The following is a 17,450-nucleotide window of genomic DNA, read 5'->3' as shown; positions in this document are numbered from 1 at the left end:
ATTATAAATTAATAATTAATAAATTTTATGATGAGGTAATTGCATTTAGATAAAAGATTATTCACTGCATCAATCTTCATAGTATGAACAGTAAGTGTGTGCATGCAGAAAGTAAATAGTGTCAGTTATGATTTGATGTTGACTTTAATACCTTCACTTGAATCACTTCATGAGTTGAAGACATCTATCTCTGATTTATGTCTGTCTTTACGCACATCGCCATTTCATTTGTCATCTGTGAGCGCTGTGTTTGCTTCCTGGAGGTCAAAGTAATGCAGGTGCAGAGCGGAGATGAAGCCTGATGGATGTCTCTGCTAGATTTAAGGGCTCCCGTCGCCTGCGGCTGCTCTTTACTCCATGACTTTATTTGGTCAGATCTTACACGGACCGCCGGGGTCTTTGATCTCACCAGGGTTTTTCCACGATAAACAGAGGAACGTACTTAAACCTACAAGCTTTATTGGGGTCGAGCAGGATTTGAGGGGCGCTTTCTTTTATCCGCTCAACCAAGAGGAATTTCAGGATGGCACGACCTTTTGGGTGTTAGATGCCTTTTATCTAAAACCTGAGGAGGTTTTCTTACGCAGTGTTTTGGACAGTACATTACATTAGTGTTGCTGTAATTATTAGCGGCAGCTGTTAACCCAGTTTACTTTCTTAATATGCGTTTCTGTTTGTATTGTGCTTCTTTTATCTGTGCATGTGGTCTCAGAAAATGATTATTAAAATATATTGACTTACCTCATACAATTCTCCTCACCTTGTCTAAGATATGAGTGTGATAAACTCATAATTTTCCAAGTGTATTATATAACTTTCATTCTTCAGGTCAAATCATATATTCATGATAAAAAATCAGTTTGAATAAGGAAAGCGATAACTTTACCAAAGTATCATTTCAAATGTTAAAGTTGCCACACTCATTGAATTATTTGCATGTGCTGCACTTTATTTGTACCATTTTGTTTTATTAGTTTATTTATTAGGATTTAAAAGATAATAGAAAAAAATACCAAATACCAAAAAAGTAGTGCAAAATTTTATTAAGTTACCAGTTCTTGGACCATTTGAATGTTGTTGTTAATTGAACTGAACTTTAGTTTTCTATAGTAAATTGTCTTTGTATATTTCCTATTTTATTTTAATTTCCTAGTATTTAATTTACCTGTCAAGGACAAAGCTAACAAGCTAAAACTTGATATCAAAAGCATCTTAAATGTTACATGTGTTTGCACCATATTGTAGTGAGTAACCTTTTCTTGTTATTGCTGTTTCAAATATCCTTTCTTAATCTGTAGTCTGAGTGTAGTTTCAAGAAAAATCATTTTCGGTTTTTGTTTGCAAAATAACCGTGTCCACCCCTCACCCTAACCCCAAGAAAAAAGTTCTCAGGATTTTATTGATTTTTTTTGTTTTAACCCCTGCTTTCTATGAATCAAAAACTCATGAAAGGAGTGTATCAGTTTCTTTAAAGCAATATTAGAATGATCACTGAATGATGCTGAAAATGCAGCTTTGATCACGGCAATAAATTACATCTTACAATATATTCGCATAAAAAAACTTTAATTTAATGATATTTCACAATTTTTATTGTAGTTTTTATCAAATAATAGCAGCCTTTGAACAGTAGTTTATTTTTCCAACCTTCCTCTCTAATCAGCTGACTCCATTCTGGTATGTAACTTCATGATTCAGTCAATTATTAATCTATAAAATCGTCTAAAGTCCAAATGCACATGTATTACTCTGTTTCATATTATATAAGTCAAATTGTTTGGGAATGCCATTTCATGTCTTTAAATAGAGTCTGAGACCCTTGTAGAGGAAGCACAGTGTTTTTTTTTTTTTTCATTTATGCATGCACAAGAGAACCAGATTTGGCGAGAGAAACACACATGTTATCACACAGAGATCTCACACCCATCTCCTAAGAGTTAAATAGCGCTGGTTTCCTGCTGTGGTTTACATTCCCAGAGCTGTGGAGATTGCTGCTGCAGCTGGCGTAGGCAGCCTGAGTTCACCGCTCTTTACCCTCACATAAGACTGATAATACACGTCTCTTTGTTTCTCTTTCTGTTCTGAAGGACCTGTTCGAAAGCCCAAGTATGTGGAGAGTCCTCGTGTTCCTGGAAATGCGATCACGTCGTCGCTGAGTAAGCTTCCTGATGGTACGACTGGTGAGTGACGACACGTGCTGTTATTTACTTCAGAGACGTGTGTGTTTGGGCTTGATGTCAGGATCAAGTTTTGCGGTTTGTTTTCATTGGTTAGAGTAGAAGATTGCTGAGGACGTCAGGTTTCCCACAGTCACAGATGACTGGGAAATAGTCATGAGTCAATGAAGAATTAAACACTAATTTCTGTAGTAAATATACATATTATGCTCCGATCTAATATTACCATACAATTATGCATATAAAATAATCTAAATATTATATTTTTATTTATTTGACTATTGGGTTAAATGTACAAATTGCCATTCAATTGTAAAATAACAATAATAATACTTATTAAAATACTCTAAATATTATAATAAAATGTTCAATTGAAGTTTGAGTTAATCTTGGGTAAAAGGATATATATATATATCATTTTACCCAAGATTAACTCAAACTTCAATTATATATTTATAAAATATATGTATTTTTTGCAATCATTAAACTAAATTATACATTTATGCGAACATAATATTGGCCATAGGGATATTTAATATTATTTTTTTATATAAAAAAAAGAACATTTTTTTTACTGTTAAATGCCACATTACATAAGTAAAATTGGTAAAAATCCATTATTATCATTATTATTATTATTATCATTAAATATAAATAAAAAATATCTAAGCTAATTTGAGTTTTGAATGAGTATTGGACAGAAAGACTCTTTAATTGTATTTAGTATGTTTCGCATTACAGTTGGTATATTCACATTGTATTTTTCATATACGAGTGTAATATTGGCCACCCTTATGTCTAAATATCTAGCGAAATCCTTATGCTGTAAAAACACAGCTCCAGGACAGTTATGGAAATTAATTTGTCGAAAACATGGGAACCCATTTATTTATTTACTCAAGATGTTTTCCATGGTTGTATCTGTTTTTGTGTTAAATTATGCATGTAAGCAAAGCAGCATATGCATTTTGAATTATGACATTATAAACTCACTGTATGTAACAGAAATGGTGTGTGTAGTTTCTGTGCTGGGCTGCTGTAGGGTTGTGTGTGTGTGTGTGTGTGTGTATCTTTAGCTCCGTATCACTGGACACTGGATTGTGCTGGTCACAGCAGTGCGTGAGACATCAGAGCTTTCCAAACAGCTGTGTGCAGCAGGATGGCGCCAGTCGAATGCCAGCTGTCTGTGGCCCACTCTGTATCGCTCTGCTCACTCACATGACGTCAGAGACGGGTGACACGGCAGGAGAGACAGCTGATGCTTACGAACTGAGAAGTTAGCTTTCTGTGGTGCTGTAGATTCATACTGATGTCTCACAACCAGTGATGCACGGACAAGTTTTACACAGTTTCTGTTTTGGCTGAAATGGGTTTTGGAGAGTGATTTTTAACTAGCACTTCTCCGGTTTATCATTTTAATCAATAACAGCATCATTAATATAATATTATTAAATAATCTAAATATTATAATATATATTTTATGGAATTTTGAATGCATTTTAGCATTGTTTTTGAATTACATTTGCTATCATTAAATGCATTGATGAACAATTAATAATTAATTATATTTGTAAAAATCTAAATATATTTTTTTTATCAAAGTTTGAGGAATATTGGGTAAAGTGAATTTTTTTTCTATAATTAAAATTAAAGTTTATATAAGCTTTAGTAATTATAGGTATATATTGGCCACACTGATCTCTAAATATATATATATATATATATATATATATTTGTTCTAATTATTCTTTCTAAATATGTGCAATTTATAGTGTTTCTATGCAATTTATTTGATTGCTAATGATTAAATAAATTCGATTAAGTAATTGATTATTAAATAAATATTATTTTTCTTTTTCGATGAAAATAAACTTTAAATTCGGTTTCTGTGTTTCGATAAAAAATATTTTTAGTGCATCACAACACATTTGGGTTTTATTTAGCAAGTTAATTACTCAGTTTTGGTTTTTCTAAGTCGCGTGTCAAAAAAAGAGAACTGCGCTTAATATAATTTGCAATGCACACTGGAAATCAAGCTCATTTTGCATACTGTATCATTTTGTTCTTTGGGAAATAGTTGATGTGAATTCTGAACGTGCTCTTTGTGTTAGTAATTGTAAGTGAAATTCTTGAGATTTGTGTGAATAGTTCAGGATGTTGTAGTAGGAGCAGTATAATCTGGCCTGGTTTTTAACTGGTTTATTTACTGCATATCTGTGATATCTCAGTGACACCACCCAGTTAGCTCATCTACCTCCACACACACATATACAGGTCAACACTGTTTACATGGAGGTCTGTCATATGTTATTTTAACCCTGGGAGAGTTTATATATAGCATCTCTACACATTCCCACCGGCTCCAGTTTAACATCTCCTTCCAGTCAGGTTGAAATGATCATATACATCAGCCATGACTGTCCTTGTTAAGTGTGTGTTGATTAAAAAAGCCTGGTGGAAGATCATTGATATTTACGGAAAATGCATATAAATTCTGAACAAGTGGGATTTTTATTTTTGGTTGAAATTGAATTTAGCAATTAATTTATGACAGTTTGGGGTATTTTATGGATATGTCAGAATCATTGACATTTTATATTTATTATAAAAAAAAAAAAACTATTTAATAATTGTATTTTATAGTTTTTTTATCTTATCAATTATAATTAATCAGTTCATGAAGATAATTAGTTCATTGACATATATATATATAGAATTTTTTATATATATTATTTTATATTTATATCTTTATATTATATTTTATAGTTTTATCTATTTTAATAGCTAAAAGTGTTAAATATTTTTTTTAAACATTTATATTTTTTTATTTCATATTTTAAGCAATTAGTTCATGAGCATTTTGCACGGATTTTGTTTTAGATTTTAGCTTTAGTAATTTTATTCAAGGATTCCCTTTTTCATGTTTTTTTTTATTTTAGTTTTAATAAATATAGATAATTCAATTTCATAGATTTCATAGATTTTATAGATAATATTTCAGTTGTAGTAATTAAAATTTTAAACAGCAGTTGAGTAGTTGGCATTGAAAGTAATTTACATCTAAATAAACAAAACCTTGTGAAAAAAATCTTTATTTACACTTTAATTGCGTTTACACAGACTTTAAAATCTTTTAAAACTGTATCCCAAAGAGGAAACAATTAATAAACCCAGTGAATTAGCATTTTAACTCCCCATCGCCATCTTCAGGAGGGGAGTGTTTTAACACATGCACAGGATAATTTATTTGACTGTTATATTATTAGTACTAGTATTTAGGTTTAGTTTTACTCCAATTATTTTCAGTTCATAAAATGTTTTATAACTCTTGCACTCATAATTCTCGTTTCCGATCTTGTAAGTAAGCATTTCCCAGGAGCACTATGAAGGCAGCATAACGTCTGCGGTGGATCGACGGCCTGCAGGTCTCTGTATCTCCGGCTTCATAAGCGGATACGACTGCAGAGACCAGTAGGACACCAAACAGCTCTCGGCATTCCCAAGTCTTCCCTACCTTCCTGGGAATGTGACGGCTCTGTCTGTAAAGACCTGTTCTCACGCCTCATCTCCCAAACATTCAGTGAAAGTGTAGCTGAAGGAAGAAAGCAAACAGTGCCATGTGGAATTAGTCAGCATGCTTCACTAATAATGCATAATTAGCCCCAGTGTGTGTGTGCTTCATAGTGATGGTTAATTACTCTGTCCTGCTGCCAGACTTTTAGCTTTTTGACTGAAAGTGTGGTAGGCGTTTATTTATTAACATGCACTTGTTTCCTCATCACCTGAAGTCAGAGCGCTCCAAAACTGAGGCAGAAAACTGCTGCCAAGAGCAAGAACTGAAAGAACTGTTTATTGGAATCAGCCTACATTGGGTTGTTCGATATTAGATATTATTTATTTATTGACTTCTTAGTATTGGGCAGAATTTTTATATTGTTAATCTCTGAACTATTTGAAAGCAAACACTGGCTGCAATATTGATTTGCACTCGGTTGCAATCATTGATTGGCTTGTCCAGCTAGAAGTGCTCGTGTTCACACGCCAGATCCAGTCCTAAGACCAAGACCACAAGCAAAACTCTAACTCTGATCCCACCTAGGACCAGAAAATAGCAAAAGAACTGATTCAGCAGGCCTTGGAAGCCTCTTTTTGAGCGTTTCCCGCTGAAGCTGTTCATTGTGAACTTCCTCCTGAGCAGCGCTGTAAAGTGGAGAGGTCTGCATTCATCATGTGTTCATTAAAGCTCTCGCACTGTGTGTGTGTGTGTGTGTGTGTGTGTGTGTGTGTGTGCGTGTGTTCAGCTCTTAATGAGACACACACATTTCGTGTCGTGGGTCTCTGTAAACACTCCAGCAGATCTCACACACACTCGTGCTGCCTGCGTATCGTTCTGTTGGGCTTTAATGGTCTGTAAATCTCTCATGAGGGTGAGGGTGTTGTTTTGGTTCTTGCCTTTCAGTTGTGACATTATTTAAACAGCCCAGTTATTTCGGAGTCATTTTATGTATATCCAGTGGCTAACTGGAGAATATTTACCATGCATAAATGCTTTTCTATGCCTTATTTATTTGTATTTTTCCTGTGACACTGAAATAATTTTGCTGGTTTTCATTATTGATGACTAGCAGTGCACATTATTGAAGATGAGCAGCTCTCTGTCTTTGGTTTTTCTCTCTCTTTATAATATTCTAGTATCTTCTAATCTTCTTGTTTTTGAATGATGAACTGTATTCATTCACTGTTGTGTGTGTTCAGTCATACACAAACACTCACAGCTCTCCTTGACCTGCATCTCCAGACAGGAAGTAGAGCAGATGTCACAGCTTTCCAAAAGAAAGTTTGGGTTTCTTTGACTTCTTTATATCTGTGCAAAAACGTAATTGCATCTCCGTAATTGAGTCTCTTGTGTGGTCTGCTCTTGCGTCTGAAGATATTCTGAGAGGAGAATTCACTTTGAGAGGTACGCCATCAAAAAAAAAAATCAAATGAAGGACATAAATATTGTTTGCAAAGTTGTGACTGCCTCTCGAGACCTTTGCTTCAGAACAAATTTTATCCCTGAAACTCCTGTGGCGCAGGTAGACTCTGTTCATTTTCTTGAAAAGTCCTGCTAAAATCTGACACTGGCCCTTAGATGATGTCATATTTCTGTAAGAACATCAGACGGTTGTGAAGCTCTCTGTGTTTCAGGGCTGCGTTTCAAACCATTTCAATGCTGAAATGTGTCATAAACGTGAGGATTTTCATAATGAGCAGCCTTAGACAGAATTACAAACTTCTACTGCTTTAGTTCTCTTGTTCGTTAATTCTCAACTGGTTAGTCGATACCCAGAAATGGGTTCAAGCCTGTTCTAACTGGTCACAGACAGCAGAAAAATCAATGCTAAATAAATATAACGACACTGTTATAGCGTATAGTTAATATAGCAGCAAAAATAGCCTTATTTTATGCCAAATGCATGAAAATATCAACGTTAAAGAAACAGTCTAGTCTTCAGTCTGTGACGTTAAATTTGCATGTTGCTAGGCCAGAGCTGTGAGACGTTAATATTAATAGGACATTTCGTTGAATTCCTCCACCTGATGTCCTAAAGCAAGAGCATTTAAGATACATTGGTTATCGATATTTGGCTCTTACTCAAAGAGAGGACATTTACACAGAAAAGTAAACCGTTTTGAACATTTCTACAAGCAGAGCCGTGTTGTAATTAATTCCTAGTAATACCTGCCACCCACCACTTAGCTCACACAGCTCATTAATTAAGCAGAGAATGTTGCTGATTGGACTTGATTGACTGTGATGGAGATCATGCTGGAAGTTGAGGCCTGTAGGGACCAATTCATGAATGCTGCTGGAAATGTGAACTGCCTTCTTAAAACGGTCAGTTAGGAGAATTGTATGAATGAAAGTGAGTGGACGCTTGGTGCTGAATTAACCACCACATCATGTAAGACATTTACTGTATGGGTGCACATTTGTGTGACACATTCATCCTATAGAGAGAGAGAGAGAGAGAGAGAGAGAGAGAGTTGTTGAGGTGAAATATAACAGAGAAATATAATTTTCTCAATATGCATATTAGTTCATATGAGTCTTCATGACATTTATATTGCGCCTTATACAATGCAGATTGGGTCAAATAGGGATACCATCATCGATCGCCGATGACTGATACGACATAACGATGTTGAGCTGCTATTATGCCTGGCATTGAAACCTTCACTTTCGAGATTCACAATCACACGTACTCTGTTTATACTACGGAGCAGCAGTACTTACTACACATTTTGCAAGTCATGCGCTATCATCCTCATCTCTCCTTACTCGGTTTATGTGGTTAGTAGACATGTACCTGTATTCGGTAATGCGATATATCACGGTAATTAATATGCACGATATTGTTATCGTGGGCACTTCTAAATACCGTGAATAATTATATATTACAAATTGTTCAGAATTTGAATGCATTTAAGAATACTTTTCCCAAATAGTCATTCAGATTTGTGGATTTGTTATGGTGTTCATGACAGCGCCAAATACTTAAATATTTAGACTAAATTGGCTATTTATTTTCAAACTTTTTTTTTCATTTCAATCTTTTTTTTTCATTTTAATATTTAATAACATGTTAAAATCGAAAGTTGCAACTGTGTCATTTAATGAGTTAACATGAACTAAGAGTTGTTGTTTTTTGTTTTTTTTTTACAAAGATTTATAACTTTTGTAGCAAATGAAGCTGTTGCTCATTGTAAAGGTGAATGGTTAACTAATGAGATTTTAAAGTTATACCTATGGGTCTTTATAGTTCATTAATCTGTGTAAAACTTTTAATTTTATTTTTCTGCATTGCTTTATTGTATTTAAATGTTCAGTTATTATTGTTATTAAAAAGTTATTAAACCTGTTATACTGTATTATGATTGCAATACCGTGCTAATACCGTATACAGTGATAAAAGCATGAGCAATTAATCGCAACAGGAACACTTTGCTACTGTAATGTAACAGACAACTGTTAGCAATTGTTATTTGTCTTCTTTGCCTTTCTGAATACGGATTCGAGCTTCGGGCACACCCCCTAATCTCCCCTTTCCCCCTGATGTCATCATCCATCACAATGTTTCACTGTAGACATCATCTGATGCCAGTTTTGTAGACATCGCCCAACCCTAGTGTAAGCAGCTTTACAGTATTAAAATGGAAAATAGTGTGTATTATGTAAGAGCGAAAAGTAAACACAACATTTTTCAGTTAGTCAATAAATGGTCATATATATATATATATATATATATATATTTACAGTGCCTTATTTTTTTTTCACGTTTTATGTTACAGCCTTATGTTAAACTGCTTTAACTTTTTTTTTTCACATAACTATTCAAACCCTTAACTCAGTTCTTAGCTGGAACACTTTTACAGCCTCAAGTTTTTTTGGGCATGACGCTACAAACTTTGCTCATCAGCATCTGTCAGTTATCTGCCATTCTTCTCTTCATCTCTTCACCTCTCAGGCTCAGATGCACATGTTCAGGTCTCTCCAGAAATATGTGATTGGGTTAAAGCTCAGGCTCTGGTTCGGCCACTCAAGGACTTTCACAGAGTTGTTTATAAGCTTGGGGTCGAGGTTATGACTGCTCTGGACTGGGTTTTCTTTAAGGCTATCTCTATGTATGGTGCATTGAGCTTTTCTTCTACTCTGACGAGTCCCTCGGTCCCTGCCGCTGAAAAACAGCTACCAGCACACTTTACTTCTGGGATGCTGCTCTGCAGGTGATGAGCAGAGCCTGTCTCCTTCAAACATGATGCATGGAATTGAGGTTCATCAGACCACAGAATATTGTTTCTCACAGTCTGAGGGTCCTTTAGGTGCTTTTCTTGCAAATTCCAGGTGTGTTTTCATGTGTCTTCACTGAGGAGAGGAATGCATCTGGCCACACCAGCATAAAGCCCAGCATTCTATCTCCACAAAACCAGTCTTAAGTGTCAATTTTTTGTTTCATTTAGATTTATACATCATCTGAAAGTCGAATAAAAAAGCATTGATGTATGTAAAGTTTTGATATATTTGCGGTAGGAAATTGACAAAATATCTTCATGGAACATGATCTTTACTTCATATCCCAGTGATTTTTGGCATAAAAGAAAAATTTTAAATTTTGACCCATAAAATGTTTTTTTGGCTATTGCTACGAATATACCCCAGAGACTTGAGACTGCTTTTGTGCTCCAGAGTCATATATGACATATATGATCATGGAGCTCAACTAGAGCGACCATCAGCTTCTTGTTCATAACCAAAGCCCTTCTCCGTCAGTTGCTCAGTTTGGACAGGAGGCCCGCTCAGGAAAAGCTTGCTTCAGTACAGAAAACAAATAAAATCTTTAACCAGCAAGGCTTTAAAGCACATGTAAATAATGTACTTTTATGATTATGAATAAGTTCAGTGTCCTGTGAGAGTAACTCATCTGCTGAGTTAACATTTTGATGTGAATTTGTCACATTGTACAGTTTTTGAGACGGAGGTGCGCTGTAGCACAATACTACGATATTTTTTCAAAAGCAGATCGTGGAGACATTATAATAGTCCACGATCAAAAATCGTCACATCGCACACTCCTACTTATTATTTTTCATGACACATCTATTGCAGCTTATAAATGCCACATCTGTCACACACTCATGACACCCGTGATGAAAACAAACGATGAACGATAAAATGACCTTCTGTTGAGCAGCACCACATCTTTTAAATGTTATCCGAACCTCCTCCTAGTTAGATTGTGTGTTTTTTTTCCTGGAGACACACTGTGTGGATTTAATTTCAAACGCTAATATCTGATCTGCAAAACTCAGATCAAGTCACGCACAGTTTATGCAAGTGATTTATGAGAATGGATACTGTGTTTGAAAGAGAGCAGTGTGTGTTAGAGTAGCATTTGTTTCTTTATATGTCCACATATGAGAAGACGCTGACGATGTCCTCCACACGTCCTCCCTATAGTACATCTAGAAGTCTGATGGGGGTAAATTTGGTCCGTGTTGTCCCTGATGGACATGCATGATGTCATCGCCGTGTCACATTCCCCGAGGCCACGACTGGTACCTGCTTTCTCTGCCGCACAATATACTATTTTTAGCCCTGTCCCGAAACGCTCCAGGGGCCTGCTGTAGATTAAACATGTTGGGTTTGTTCATGACTATTATGTGCTCAGTTTTATGGGATGCTCTGACTTGTTAATGTTAAGCAATAGTCCTGTTTTATGAAGGTGTTTGTGTATATAAACGTCTGTCAGATGAAAGCTAGAGTTTTACATCGGGTCCCCAGAAGCTAACAGGGAGTATTAAAAGGAATAGTTCTCCTAAAAATTAGATTTGCCTCTTATCATTCACTCAAGCTTTTGTTGTTCTAAACCTGATTAGGTTTCATACGGACTGCTTTTATTAAACCTTTATTGCTGTTTTGTAGCTTGACAACATCTTCATTAACTTTTATTTTATAGAAAAGCTTCTTTTGTGTCCCTTTTGAGAAGAAATGTGCTTTTTAACGACATGAGGAAATGATGATTTTCCTTTCATACGTATATCCTGAATGTGTTTCTGCAGCGCTGCAGTAAAGGTGTTTCACACTCTTCAAAGTAAAGATGGTGTATGAGTTTCAATAGTTTAGAAAATGGTGTAGTGATGTGTAGTCTGTGTCTCGGTCTCAGACGGCTCGTCCCGGCCCACCCACAGTCCATTCATAGACCGTCTGCATAATACATACAAAACTAGACAGCACTTGGGAAAATCACAAGATCCAGTTAAATGCCGGAATTAATTTGCATCTTCAGAGAGTAAAAGTCCATTTTTATCCCTGTGCTTTTATATTATTGTGTGTGTGTGTCTGTGTAATAATTCAGATTTTTTGATTAGGTGAAAGTCGCAGACACGCATATAAAAAAATAAACATATATATAACAAATAATTAATAATATTTGTAAATATATTATTATTTAATATTTTAATAATATAATTACTAAATGGTTAAATATATATATTATTTTTTTTGGAGCACTTTTGCAATATAATACTTTTTCAGTCTTTCTAATTCATAGTTGTGTTTTATTCAGTTTGTTACTTGCCATTTCTTTGTAATTGTTTTTAAAATTAACTGAGGATTTCTGAATGAATATGTCTTCAAACCAAATCCTACACCATATCTCTCTCGCTCTCTCTCTCTCTCTCTCTCTCTCTCTCTCGCTCTCTCTCTCTCTCTCTCTCGCTCTCTCTCTCTCTCTCTCTCGCTCTCTCTCTCTCTCTCGCTCTCTCTCTCTCTCTCTCTCTCTCTCTCTCTCTATATATATATATATATATATATATATATATATATATTATTGTTATTATTATTATTTTTATCTCTTTTAGATAAACCTTTCTCTAAATGGCATGTAAAACCAAAGATTGTGGGCCAGACTTTGTTGATCGGTTATGATACTGTTTGATGTGTTTAAAGAGCTTTATTACTCTCTCTGCTCACTTTAGAGATGAGAAACTGCTTCCATGTCTTTTATTTTCAAGCCTGTGTATTAACTGTCTTTACATTTATTTTGAAAGATGAAGCTCACGATTATGGAAAGGGGCGTTACACTTCCAATGAGTGCTTGCTTGTGGTATTTGGCCAATCACAATGCACTGGGTCAGTTGGCCAATCAGAGCAGACTGAGCTTGTCAGAAAGAGGTACTTTGTAGAAAAAGATTCGTTTGAGAGAGGCGGGGCATAGAGGACCTACCAATAATGTACAGTATTTGAAAAATAATGTGTTTTTTAAACATTAGAGCATATTCTGTTACAACAAATACACCAAATAAAGATCTTTAAAAAGCATTGTATGACCCCTTTGAAGAGTTCGATTTACTTCCATCAATCAGTTCATTAGTCTGTTTACTTCAGTGTATCGATTCAAAGCTCTTGTGTTATTGATTCATTTGCATTATCACTCCAGTTTTCTTATGTTAATTGAGTGGAAAACCTTTTGGAAAAACTATTGTGTGTACTATATTATTATTATTACGTTGATTCTTTTGAATATATTTAACTACAGTGACTCTTTAGGTGAAATATTTGGAAAGAATCTAAAATATAGTGATTGTTTATAGTCAATAGGACGAAACAATATGGATTTTATGTACACTGCCCAGCAGAAATCAGCTCAGGAGCTGGACCAGTGTCAGAGCTCACAGCTAGCAAGTGAAGAAACGCTCATGATTTCAGATTAATTCTGAATTCTGAACATGGCGGTCTGCTGGGATGTTGGGTGGAAAGGGCACCTGTTAACAGCTTGTTGCTGTGACACTGGCATTCACAGTAGCAGATGTTTTGGCTGGATGAACGAGTAGCGAGCGTTTGTTGGGCTCTTCTCTGGAAGACGAGAGCGGTGCTGAAATGTTTTTGGGAGCATGTAAATGAGTCCCTGCAGCACTCAAGCATGAATGAAAGCAGACGGCGGTGAGGAGACATGGAGACACGTTTGAGAGGGATGTTGGCTCGTGTGTTGTTTTTAAATGTCAAGATGACGTCTGTGGGAGTAATTGTGCTCTTCAGACGCTGGTGTCCGACATCACCCAACTGCACTATGGCAAGTACTACTATTGCTTATAAGCCATTTGAAAAACCTTACGGAGTAAAATCGGTTTTGTTTGCATCTTTTGTAACATGAATGAAAGGTTCCATTGACTTTATCTACAGTTCAAAAAGTTTAGGATCGGGAAGATTTTTTTTTATGTCGCTTTTCACCAAGCATCATTCCTCCTTCAGTCTTCAGTGTCACATAATCCTTCAGAAATCGTTCTAATATGCTGATTAGCTGCTCAAGAAACATTTCTGATTATTATCAATGCTGCTTAATATTTTTGTGGAAAGAATTAGACCACTTAAGATTTTTTTTTTTATATAATTTTTAATTAATCATGCATGAAAGTGACAAAAAGTGAGTGAAGAAATTTAAAATTATTTCTATTTAATAAATGCATTAACAATTTTAATTAATATATTTGAAAAATGCAAATGAATGCTTTTCATTAAACTTAATCTTCATCAAAAAATCCTGAGAAAGTGCATCACCATTTCCACACAAAATATGAAGCAGCTAAATTGGTTTCAACATTGATAATAATCAGACATGTTTCTTGAGTCAAATAAATTGTAATGATTTCTAAATGACATGTGAGACTGAAAACTGGAGTAGTGATGAAGAAAATTCTGCTTTGCATCACAGGAATAACATCACATTTTATAATATATTGTTACGTGTTCAAAGATGTTAAACGGGATGATTGCGCAACACTTGCGTGAGTTACTGTTGCTATGAAAGCGAGCAGTAAAAACAACCAGAAAGACCAGACTTCAGTAATACAAGACGTTTAATCTTTAGTGGATGCAGTTACCAGGACCAAAACAAACAATGTAAAAGGTGAACATAGTAATAAAGAATAGAATACAAGAGTGTCGCCAAATTAATTAAACAATCAAAACATAAATACCATAGCTAGTTTACCCAACCTCTAAACTAACTAGCAAAGTAAAATGTAGAAATAAACCCCGAAATCTTCAGCGGATTCGCCGCCTTAGATAAACTATTCTAACTAACAAACGTAAATACAACAGTGGCGATCACTCTCCGCCTAGCTAACAATACCAACAAACTGCCTACCGTAGGTTCACGCTGTACATTCCACAATCAGTAGAATAAACTCAGTAGCAACACATTAAAAGCGCTAAACATATTATGTTACACGCACAAGCAAATGCAACGTCAGAATTAACAAACACGAAGGAGTATTACTCACATCACAGAGACTAGGCATAACTCAAACATTAACAACAGTTCATGACTTTGGAGCAAAGGAACAAATCAATTCACATGAGCTGGCGAAAAAAATCTCTCGTGCTCCTTGTGAATGGGCCTTTTAAACCCGGCAGCGCGCCATCGGATTGGTCCACCAGCTTCTATGACGTGTGGGATAACGACACATCTGCCGACCAACCAATGAGCACCACCTGAAAGTAATGAACACACACACACAAAAACAAAGAGAAACAAGTCCACGTGGAACGTAATACATATTAAAACTAAAAACTGAAAAGTTAGTTTAATTTATCTCTTTCGTATTTGTCTTATTGCACTTAAAAAAATATTAATTATATATATCATCTATATTATATATGAACAACTATTATTTTTATAATTGCTCCCTTTTCACTACTGTTAAAGTAAAATTGTCAATTTATAAATTTTTCCAAATTCAATCCTTGATTCAAATCCTCTTCTTCAGAGAAGAACTAAAAACTAATAACTATAAGGGCCGTTTCATAGTCAACGCATCTGTACGCATACGCGTCCCCGAGGCTATGTATCGTTACGCTTCGGCCGCCATTATGTGTCGGTGCGTAGCCAAATGTGTCGTCCAAGTTTTTGATACGCGACATGCCGATGCACGCAATACTATGCGTTGTCAGTGGGGGCGACATTGCAAGTATTGTACATCAATTCAAGTATATTGTGTTTACAGAAGAAGAAGGTTTGAATACAATGGCGGGCGAAGAGGAAAAATTATCCGAACTTCCCACAGTCTATCTCTGCGTTGCCTTTGTTGCCGCCGATGTAAAATCAGCAACAGAATACACTCCTCTTCAGTTGCCATTGTGATCTGAATATCACGCGACCCGACTCTACTAATGTCACCCAACTCTACTACCCCCTGTTGCGTGAGTGGTGTATTGCATACACACATCACCCGTGACGCTTGCGTTCACTGTTTAGACTATGAAAGGGAGTGCGTCGCTCGCGTTGCTTGCTCTCGTTTCTCGCGTTGACTATGTAACGGCCCTAAATGTAATTGTAATAGTAGCATGTTTTAGAGATCTTCGTGTGCTGCTCTCTTACCAAAGTGAATCAGTCTCTCTGTTCAAGGCATCTAGGCACTGAAATAGCTTGTGTTTTGTGAAATGGATCTCAGGCCATGGTGTTTTCCTGAAATAGCTCAGCTGGGCCGTGTTAAGGGTAGCTGGTGTCTTGTGTGTGATGGTGTTTGTGGATCTGTGGGTAAAATCAATAACGCCAGTGATGGAGACATGCAATAGAGTGTAGTTTCTTCTGCGCTGTTCAGGCTTTTCATACAGAGATAAAACAAAATTTATGTTTTTTGCAAAGAGTCACAAAAACGTAGGCTAATTTACTCTCTCAAGCAAACGGTTATATATTTGCAAACCTAATAATCTAATTCATATTAACAAAATAAGGTTTGCAAGTGCACAACCAAATTTCCTTTCACAAAATAAGATTTTCAAATGAAAAAACAATTCATGCATTTCTAAGTATCCACATTTCTGAATATTTCTGATTGTTGAATTGTCACCATATGTTTGCAGACTTTTCTGTGAGGCACAGATTTACAAGTTTGTGTTTTTAAACATTCTCTTTAGCCAATCAGATGTGAGTTTAAATAAATCAAAATGAGCATTTGTTTGTGAATGTGAATTGGCATACACATTTGGGAATCAAATTTTCTAAATATACACACACATTGTTTGAGGCTCTTTTAGCTCCAGACCTGTGTGCTGAATGAAAGATTTGTGTGCGAGCGCTCTGAATCTACAGGAATGCTTGTTATTAATATGTGTGGCACTGAGATGAGAGATGAAAGAGTAATGAGAAAATGGATATTAATAACAAACTCCTCTCATCTGTTCATTCTCATCACATATTCTTTCCTGCTCCATACAGACTGAAGAAATAGTTCACAGGCAGTGACAGTTTAGTCTGTTTACTCACCCTCGTCTGCTTCATGCTGTTATTTTTTATCTTCATGCATGCATTTGATCTTTTTCTGTACCACAGTGTTCTTTTCTAAGTCTTTACTTAAGTGAGTTGTTGGAGGTGCAGATTGACATTTGAGTCATTATTTGCTCATAAACTGTCTTTAGAGACGTTCACTCTTATCTTTCATATTTAGTTTTGTTTTGTCCATCATTGTTTATCACTGTTAAAGGGATAGTTCATCCAAAAAATTTAATTTGCTGAAATAGTACTGTATTCAGGATGCATGTTTTGAGTTAGTTTCTTCATCAGATTTGGAGAAATGTAGCATTGCATCAATGGATGCTCTGCAGTGAATGGGTGCCGTCAGAATGAGAGTCCAAACAGCTGATAAATGCATCACAATAATCCACACCGCTCCAGTCCATCGGTTCATGTCTTATGAAGTGAAAAGCTGAGTCTTTGTAAGAAACAAATT

General features: G+C 35.6%; 1 protein-coding gene across 3 annotated transcripts in view; it reads left to right on the top strand.

The window, feature by feature from the left end:
* The window catches only part of tanc1b (tetratricopeptide repeat, ankyrin repeat and coiled-coil containing 1b), a 164,159-nt gene that overhangs the window by 73,729 nt on the left and 72,980 nt on the right, over positions 1 to 17,450 (top strand). For 2 of the 3 annotated variants that reach the window (XM_052565547.1, XM_052565545.1), the window contains exon 4: positions 2,088 to 2,180. In XM_052565547.1, coding sequence (XP_052421507.1) covers positions 2,088 to 2,180 — 93 coding nt within the window. The remainder of the gene's footprint in view (positions 1 to 2,087; positions 2,181 to 17,450) is intronic. The other variant, XM_052565546.1, reaches the window with a different exon arrangement.

Source organism: Carassius gibelio, chromosome B9, assembly GCF_023724105.1.
Source record: "Carassius gibelio isolate Cgi1373 ecotype wild population from Czech Republic chromosome B9, carGib1.2-hapl.c, whole genome shotgun sequence".
Classification (NCBI taxonomy): Eukaryota; Metazoa; Chordata; class Actinopteri; order Cypriniformes; family Cyprinidae; genus Carassius; species Carassius gibelio.
This window is presented reverse-complemented; position numbering and strand designations above follow the sequence as displayed.